General features: G+C 46.1%; 1 protein-coding gene across 1 annotated transcript in view; it reads right to left on the bottom strand.

The window, feature by feature from the left end:
• The window catches only part of smpd3 (sphingomyelin phosphodiesterase 3), a 23,333-nt gene extending 14,100 nt beyond the window's left edge, over positions 1 to 9,233 (bottom strand). Inside the window, exons 1-4 of the mRNA XM_080002735.1 lie at positions 8,885 to 9,233; positions 8,437 to 8,688; positions 7,894 to 8,153; positions 7,178 to 7,830 (exon numbers count right to left, since the gene is read on the bottom strand). Of these exons, the coding sequence (XP_079858861.1) occupies positions 7,178 to 7,830; positions 7,894 to 8,153; positions 8,437 to 8,688; positions 8,885 to 9,186 (1,467 nt within the window). The 5' untranslated portion in view covers positions 9,187 to 9,233. The remainder of the gene's footprint in view (positions 1 to 7,177; positions 7,831 to 7,893; positions 8,154 to 8,436; positions 8,689 to 8,884) is intronic.
• Positions 9,234 to 10,000: the final 767 nt, after the last annotated feature.

Raw genomic sequence — 10,000 nt, forward strand, 5'->3', positions numbered from 1 at the left:
TGAACGTGGCCTGTTCTGCCTTCAACATAGCCATTCATTCTCGCAGACTGACAAAATAAAATAAAATCACACAAAATCACACAAAACTGTCTGAAGTCACATTATTTTAGAAGGGAATACCACTTAGACAAATGGAAACTGAGAGCAAGTAAATGCTTATATTTTAAAACTGGAGCACAGAACAGTAAATCGACACGGTACCTAAAGGCTATAGGTTTTCTGGCGGCAGATTTGTGGGTTTAATTCCATTTACTGTAGCTGTGATATATGGAAGGACCCTTCTGCCTGACAGAGTGAATTGTACCAGAATTATTCAGAGGGAACAGAAATAGAACGTAAAGGAACACAACACAATACAAGATGACATATGTATGAATCAATGTACGAATGTGTGTGAAGGTGTGAATATGAGGTATGTACTGTAAAGCGATTTGAGTCGGATGATTAGAAAAGCGTTACATAAATGCACCCCATTTCCCATTTAACATTTACAAAATACAACACAATAACACATCACAACACACCATGACACGATGTAAAAAGACACAATAAGACAAAACACAATAGGACAGAACAGGACACACAACACAACACAACAGGACACGACTCAACAGGACATTACACAATGCAACAGGACACAGCACAACACAACAGGACACAATACAACAGGACACAACAGAATACAACACAACAGGACAAGACAAAACATAACAGGACACAACAGGACACAACACCACATGACACAACACAATGGGACAAGACACAACAGGACATGGCACAACAAGAAATGGCACAACAGGACCCAACAGGACACGACAAAATACACCAGAACACAACAGAACACAACAGAACACAACAGGACACAACAGGACACAACATGACATGACACAACAGGACACAAGACAATAGGACACGACACAGCAACAGGATACAATAAAACAGGACAAGACAAAACACAGCAGGACACAACAGGATACAACACAACAAACCAACACAAAAACAAGACAAAACGGGACACAACCCAACGAAAGAGAAGACAACAAGACCCAACGCAACGCATTTACTGCATCAGGTCAATTCTGAGTGGTACCACGTCAGTCAAGAAGAAGAAAGCGCACTCAAATGGACCGACAGTGACCGACAACTCGACTGAAAGAAACTCTTGAGAATGACTTGCTGGTGTTAGATGTGAGCCTGACATTGTTTTGACACATTGCAGAATAAACTGCCAGCAACACACGCTCAGCAAGGACAGATCTCGCCCTGAGCGAACAAAAGCAGACCGGTCAGGTCCAGTTCGGACCAGTGTCTTCCGCTGTAAACCACATTCGACCCTTCCAGCCCCTAACCCTTCTCGAAACCTTCCTTCTGTATCTCTTTGTTTCTCCTGACTCTTCCCATCCACTCTCTCCGTGCTCCCACACATTTCTGAGTGTCTCGCTCTCTCCTTGAGGTGTCTTCTCCGCCACGCCCTCCACCCCACAAGTCTTTCATCTCTCCTGTTGCTCTCCCGCCTTTCCCCGATTCTCCGCAGCCTTTGCATCACTCCAGCGCTTCAACTCCTTGACCCACTCCCTCCCTCGCTTCCTTTGCCCCCGCCCCTCTCTCCCGTTTCTCTCTGCCGTCGTCTCCTCTCCTCTCCACTCACCTCTCCTCTTCATCCTCCGCTTCAATCCCCGCCTCTCCTCACAATTCTTTCCTCTCCCTTCCTCGCCTCTTAGCATTCTGCCCTGTGTATTTAATATTTCACAGGCTTATCCATGCTTGAATAGGTGTGTGTGTGTGTGTGTGTGTGTGTGTGTGTGTGTGTGTGTGTGGACCCTGAAACTGACAACAGTCCTGAGGGAAAATTTGAGGCGTATGTCTCTGTGCTTGCGCACGTGTGTGTGTGTGCTAAAAGCATTCTCAGTGTATACACCATGTTTCTACCCTGCATTAACGGCTTTAGATGCTTTAACTACTTTTAGTTAAGTTGAAGCTTATTTTCAGTGTGCAACACGCTCTACCTTCAGCAAAGGGGTATTACAACTTACAACAAATATAAATATATAAAAATATAACATTTACTTTCAGCACCTACCGGTGGCTCGTCACTCTTGTCCAACGAGTATCAAGCTTTGGGTTGAGTGTTAAGGTAAAGGAGGGGCCAAGGTGCTGAATAAAACCGTAACATCGAGATGTTATCTTCGCAACACGTGAACTTGAAAGCCATGCGCCACTCTGTTCCAAGAGCCAGACAGAATTTTGCATTATTCAGCTTTCCAGTTTTTCTCCAATTGTTTACACACGTTTTCTGAAAGCATTACCTCATATTCGCAGAACTCTACACGCAAATCCAAAAGCCCACACACACACACACACACACACACACACACACACACACACACACACACACACACACACACACACACAAAAGGCAAAGCTCCTCAAATCTCCAGCAAAATTAAGCTCTGCATTCAAAACAATGTTATGTCTTCTCAAAATCTTTTTTTTTTTTTGCGTGTGTGTGTGTGTGTGTGTGTGCGCGTTGAAATGACACACCGCACCATCATATGGATAGACATTTCTTAGAAATAATTGATGAATTGAATTGAATGATTGAATACTGATGTGCTCAATGTAAGACACTACTATGAAAAAGAACACCGAGACAAATTCCTTGTATGTGTAAACTTATTTGGCAATAAAGACAATTCTGATTCTGATTCTGAATTGAAAACACTAGTACGAATTTATTACTAATGTAATATAAACAAAAACATATTCATATATATATATATATATATATATATATATATATATATACGTATGTTTCAATTTTTTCCCAAAATACTGTATACATCCAAACAAACACAACATTGGATTTGTAATGTGTTCTCCATACAGAACAAATAATAATAAAATGTACTGCATACAGTAATCATTAAATACTGTATTGATATGCAACACTACAATACTGCAATGAGCGTAGATTTCTTACCTATTCTCATTTTGGAAAGTCTGGACGATGGACGCGACTGTGAACCTGCTCAAGTTTGGTCGTACTCTCTGGCCAGCCTCCCTCATTGTTGGACCATGGACCGTCCGGGCGCCTTTGTTAGTAGCCCGGATTTCATCAGAGATTATGGCTCCCCTTGAGCTTGCTCTTCCTCTTTCACGTCCTCCTCCTCTTACTCTCACTCTTGCTATGCCTCTCTCTCCTATGTTGGCATCCATTGCTTAAAAATAGAAGAGCTCGCCTGTGCCCCTTTTGTTGCAGTAAAGCTTTGACTGATAATTAAACAATTGTGCAACATGTGTTTGCCCATGTGGACAGTCAGTGTGGACAGGAGGAAATTAAAGTTTGGCACTTTGAATGTGTGTTACGTGTGAACACGAGAGATTTTATTCATGAAGATTGTGCCAAATGTAGGGAATTGTATGGTTTAGAACTGCAATCTGAGTTTCAAGCAGGAAACGTGCTTGCATTTTAGGCAAATCCGTTCCGGGGGGTCGACACATGAGTGACAGGTTGTGGTCATTGTGTCCCACGTACCGGTGTTGGTGTGGGAACAATCGCGGAAAAACTATAAGCACTGAGCGAGGTACGTCAACGTCTTTATTGAAGCTAAGATTATCCTGAGGCGAGAGAAACCTGGCAAAATTGTTTTTCCGGTAAACCAGTGGTCTCACTGTCTCACTCAGTGTATCCGGCACAGCCGCAGTGGAACAAAAGCTGTAGTTGAGAGTGGAGACCTCCACCTCGCACTACTCAGTCGGACAATGTTTAAATAAGGCTTTTGTATCGACCTAAAGTGAGGTTAACAACCCCCTGGCTGGGGATGGGATAGCAATTTGTGTCGATAGATTGAAATGACCTCGATGGCAAATAGAGGTCGCCTTGGTTGTCAAAGCACATGGGGAAGGGGGGTGATTTAGAAAATTCTGTTATTGATTTCTATTCAATCTAAATTTGAGCATGTCCTGGTTGGGATGCACTTAATAGCGAGTGCGTTCGCAATTGTTATTTTTCACACTCTCGTACACAGGCACACACACACACAGGCAGCCCTGAACCATACACTCAGTAGTTTCAAATAATTATGATAGGGGATAAATGTTGGGACTGAAAAACCTTAATTACTGAGCTAGCGCTGGCTCCCCCTTTGGGGAGACTTTTTTTTAATTAACATTATCTCTGCTGCCCTCTCTCTCTCTCTCTCTCTCTCTCTCTCCCTCTTTCACTCTTTGTTTCTCTCTTTATTTTGTTCTTATCGCTCGTTCTACCTTTGTATGTTTACTTTTTTTACTCTGCTTATCTCCACCTCTTCTTCTCCCCTCTTTCTTTTCTCTCTCTCTCTTTCTTTCCTCTGTCCCTCACTTTATCCGCAATAAAACAATGATTCGCGTTGCTGACCTGCTTACTCGTAAGGGAAAGGAACGTCCGGTGGGAAATTAGGAGTTGACTCGCAGCTAAACTTACAAACAAGCTACAGCAGTTTTTTTTTTGGAAGAACAACTCAAGCAATTTGCTTAGTTAACATGCATATCCTACGTTAGATTGTTAAAACACTTCTGTCGATGGTGCAAACCTTGTTGCATATGGTAAAAACCTTTCCGTAGATGGTGAAAAACCTTGCGGTGGATGGTAAGAACCTTGCGGTGGATGGTAAGAACCTTGAGGTGGATGGTAAGAACCTTTGAGCAAATGTTTCAAGTAGGGGATGGAGAGCAGGCATGACTATGGAATCCTTTATCCAAGGTAGTCTAAGCGCCCTTGCCTTCTACTGTATTCACCTAATCGAAAGGGTGGAGGACCATAAATGAATACAAATTTGTCCTTGTTCAAATACTGTATTCTATCATATGAACCCACTTGCAGAGTGGCTTTAATTCGGTCGGTATTATTTGGCTTTAGGTATCTTAAATCGTTCGCACATCGAGTATGAAAGATATATAAGGAGGGAGCGGGCAAGAAACTTTCTTTGCTAAAAGAAATCTAGAGTTGGCATGTAAATTCTGTTCTGGGATCAGTCAGGTGCAACACATACGTCAACGGCCTCCAGACACGCCGCAGCCAGCTGGAGAGCAGCTGGGTCGTGTAATGATGAGCAACGACAACCATACTGTAGGTTCGCGGAGTGGCGGGGCCGCCGTATCTCTGCAAGACACTCCGAACGCTGGCAAGACGACTGAAGTGCATGAGGAGATGGTGGGGGCGGGTCACCCAACAGCAGCTACATCAAAGTCAGACGAAGACATGCAAGTGGCAAGAGGGAGGAAGAGGAACCAGCTGGCAGGGAGCCAGGTTTTAAGGTGTAGCAGCACTGACGAATGTTCTAATAGTGAATCATGTTATGACTGAGGGTGCAGAAAGTTGTGTTGAGGGACGTCCCTACCAGCTGGCAGGTAGCCAGGCAATACAGTGGTGGGGGCACTAAACCTCTAGTGAATATTTCATGGCATCAGAGGAAATAGTAAACTCGCATTGAAACGTCCCAGGCAGTGGGCTGGTGGCCAGGTTGTTGGAGGGACCCGGTAAGACCCTGTGTTGGAGGAAACTGAGCGAGAGCAGCATGCAAACTGCAGTGGCACTCAGCAGGTAGTGACAGAACACAGTGGGGATGTCAAGAAGCAGCCTGTGATGAAAATGTGTCTCATCTGTGGCCTTTCATAACCTCCACACGGCGTGAGGGAAATGCACACACATAGGCTTTTGCGTACATTGGAAAACATACACCCATACTGTACACACACATACCGACACCCACAGACACTGGTACACACCTGGCTGTGTGAAACCTGGTCAGCGCAGTGGGATCGGAATCCAATTCAGCAGGATTAGATCCTGTCAGACGTGGCAGGTGGGCAATTAATGAACCCAGAGACACATTTAACACAGGCTCAGAGCTGCTCCTAGATGTGCACAGGCAAGTGTGCACGTGCACAAACCATTTACGCTCAATTATGCATGCGCAGATGCATAAGACAGCCATGATATAACCAACACTTGTAGGCACACAAAGAGGTACCAGTACACGTGCATAGTGTCCAGATTCCACCATCACTGCAGCACACATTGTCCTCATGCAATTTACACCCCATGCTTCTTTTCTGTCAGCTGTTAGTGAGAATATTTCTCACAGCACAGACAGGAGGACTGCAGTGTTAACAGACAAAGGGCAATCGCCTTGCAGAGAGCTGCCACAGCAGGGATCAAAACAATGGCGTCTATGGTGCGATTCATCCACCAGTGGCTGTTGTGGAACACCCACCGCCCTCTGTATCTGGGCTATAGCACAGTATAAAGCGGACGCCAGTGTGACGGTGACATTATCCTCCATCTAACCCGTGTTAATTTAATATGCATCAAGGTGGTGTCCATTGATGTGTTAGGCTGCATGGATACATCTGGGAAATTGGTTTTGCTCAATGACACCTTTCTAGTGGCACTTTGCCACCACAAAAGAGTACACTGAACTTAGACTAAGTCAGTCATACAACATTGACTATTATTTGTTCCTCTTTTCTTTTGTGGGTCATGCTTTTGTCATTGAGTCATATCACTTCCAACCTTGAGTCCATTGTCAAAGCACACGACTCTTCAAAATAAGGAGCCCCTTTTCTATTATTGTCCTGTATATATATATTCTGATTAAATTACTGCTTTGCAAAAGTTACGGAGAGATTACAAGATTAGTCCAAGGCCCAGTACCAAGCTGAGATCAGAGTGCCGGCACATCATTGCTTTGGGCAAAGCCTGAAAAAGTCCGCTGTAACATTACGTTTGAATTTAGTAGATATGAAATGAATCAAGAGAACAGAAAGACAACTTGTTTTTACCCTTTTCAAAGTCGACTCCAACTGAAGGGATAGGCCCCCACTTTTTACAATGCCCCACACTGTCTCCTTGCACTGAAGATCTGTTTTACAAAAGCTTCACAAAGTTTTAAAAAGACTTCTACAAAGAGTGAGTCAGTTTTTCTTGCCAATCAAAGAACTGGAATCATGGTTCAGGCTGCGAAAAAGGTAACAATAAAGATAAAACACTGAAATCAACCTTTGAAATCAAGAATTATCATTAATAAACGGACCTATAGACACTTTACTGTATATTTGTGTTTTGCAGTGGCGTTATTTGTGTAGTGTTCCCTCAGAGTCATTAGAAAAAAGAAAACAGAAATGGGAAACATCTGACCTTGGCGAACAGGGCTCCCTTGGCGGCCAGCACGTCCTCCCCTCTGCCGTTGGGGTAGCACTCAAACCTGGCATCCAGGATGGGGTAGCGACTGGCCAGCAACAGGCCGCTGTTGAGGAACTTGAATCTGGAGCAGCAGCCCTTCCAGCCGTACCGTCCCACGTCGCTCAGCACATAGGGGAAGTAGCGGTGCAGCTGTTGTCGCAGCCGCGTGGTGGCCCCATGGTCGAACACTTCCTGCAGGGCAAGGAAGTCCAGGTTGGCAGGGAAGAAGGCAGAGATGTCATGGTCAAAGCCATCGTCTCCATGGCGGCGTTTGCGCCCTGGTGGCCGCTTAAAAACCGATGTACGTGGGACGTGGGAGAGGGTGTTGTTGGAAGAAATCACCCCCCCTACATCCCTCCACGTGTCCCCTCCATGGTAACGGGTGAGGGATTCCCGAGAGGCATTGATGCTGCCCGTATCTCCTGCTCCTTCCCGGCCCCGGTGATTCCCTGTCTCAACTTCCCCCTCCTCGTCCTCGGGACCTGGCTCGGGGGCGCTGATGCTGATCTGAACCCCAGAGGTGTGAAGGGGACAGTCAGGGGAGGGTTTTGTCTGCGTCCCTTCTCCATGCATTGGGCATTCGTGGTGGCCCGGGCTGCTCGAAGCCCCTGAGGAGTGCATGGGGCAGTCCGGGGCCCCTGTTGCAATGTGCACTGGGCAGTCTGAGCCACCGTTCGCCCCTGTAGAGTGAAGTGGGCAGTCGGGTGTGTTTTCTGTGCCGTCTGGATGAAGGGGGCATTCTGAGGAACCCCGATCCCCCCCAGAGCGGTGGACAGGGCAGTCGGTGCCACCCGAGGGGTGGATTGGACACCCGGTGAGGGGTTCAGCCTCAAGATCAGCCGGGCCATTGGTGGTCTGTGCCTGCTCTGGACGCTGGTCCAGAGAAGAGGTACGGCGGAATCCTGTGGCCAGGCTGCTGAAGGAGGCTGCACTATTTTACAACAAGGAAAAACAAAAAGTGAGCCACAGGGGGAGAGAAATAAAATGAAATGAAGAGAGGATAACAGCTATGCTAAACATCTTGGGTGCTGTCTCTGAGCTGGAAAGACAATGAACAGCAGAATGCGCTTCACAGGCAACTCTAGTGCACTAATAAAATCTAATGCCTCACATTAAAACACTCAAAGTGTCCTTGAATGTTTGTCCATTAGATTCAACAATTTCATATTAAAGATTAAACAATGACATATTCAACTGGATTCATTTCTCCTTACCTGATGGAGGTGTTTGTGGGCGAGTCGATGTAGATCTTTATCTGGGGCCGACTGGCTCCATTACGAATCCTCCTGCCCACCTCGCGGGCTCTACCATGGGTGTCTGAGAGGTTGTTGAACCTGGCCAGGGAGTCAGGAAGCAGGCACACATTGGCACTGCAGAAGCAGAAGCTCCTGCCCTGAGGCCTCCACTCCCCAGACCCTGTGCCACCAGGTCCCGCGCTCCCCTGCTCCGCCTGGTGCTTGTCCGGTCTGCAGATGAGACCAATCGGCCAGGAGATCAGGTCAAAATATCCACACCAGTCAGTGGTTTCTTTTGAATTTAAACTCAACGGTCAATTGAAGGCAACGTTGCTACTTTTATATTAGCAGTTAAACAGTATTAAGGTTACATATTCCATTGACAGGATTAGGTGTATGAAGGGTCGTTGAAGCAAATGAAACTAACCTGCGATAGGTGTAGAGGTAGGGCTGGCGGATGGCCTGCAGTGGAGCCCAGAGGAGGAAGCCTAGCAGGGCGAGGGGCAGTGACAGCAAGAGGAAGAGCATGTAGAGCGGGGCTGAGAACAGTACGCACAGCGTCAGGAAGGAGCAGGGGTCCTGTGAGCGCCGCCGCTTCTCCAGAGACGTGGCCACGCAGGAGGCCAGGAGTCGGTCCAGCAGCCAGTAGCACGGGAACACCAGGCTCCATGACAGGCCGTCCAGGAAGTGCAGGCAGGCACTGGGGTAGGGCGTTATATAGAGAACCATCTCTTCTTCTCCCTTGCTTTTCTTTTCTGTCCTTGTGTCTTTCTTTCTTTTTTTCTTTCTTTCTTTCTTTCTTTGTCACCTTCGCCTCAACTCAGATGCACGGACCGCACACATACACATACACACTGTTCAAAATCAAATCAGCTTCTGTTCATTTCTGTTTTAATTTAAAAAAAAGAAAGAAATGAATGAATGAATGAATGAATGAATACAAATAAAATAGATAAATAAATAAATGGAACTCAAATGTAGACCCTCCCCCCGTTGGAGTGCAAAAAGGTACACTACATGGTTTGAGGGATTTCACTCCTTCAGCCGTGTTTCTGGACGCTCCTTGTGAGCCTACCCTTAAAAGTTATGCCGCCTGCAGAAGGGTGCAGGCCACACATTCTGAGGGTAAGGGGCTGCCATGGCGATGCTAATACTCTGGATGACGTAGGCAGGGTCAGCGGGACACCCACTATGACACCGGGAGTGGAAAACCAACCAGCATCACCATTTCCTCGGAACCTAGGAGACAGAAAAGCATAGAGACGGGGAGGTGGGATGAGACAGGTGGAAAGTGCGGAAAGGGTCAGGGAAATAAAAGACCTTGCTAATAATCCCATTGACCAATATATGGATATACAAACCCACTGTTTTCGATGGAACCTTAGAAAAAAATTGATATTCAGTGTTAATGAAGGGCCTCAGAATCCGTTTACTAGGACGGGGAGCCGCTCGGGACCACAATGGATGTTTGTTTTTTTATCACCCACACTAACTGACCCACTATCATTCTGTTTAGTCAAATAATCTTTTAATAAGCTTCTAT

The sequence above is a fragment of the Zeus faber genome, assembly GCF_960531495.2.
Source record: "Zeus faber genome assembly, chromosome: 6".
Lineage (NCBI taxonomy): Eukaryota > Metazoa > Chordata > Actinopteri > Zeiformes > Zeidae > Zeus > Zeus faber.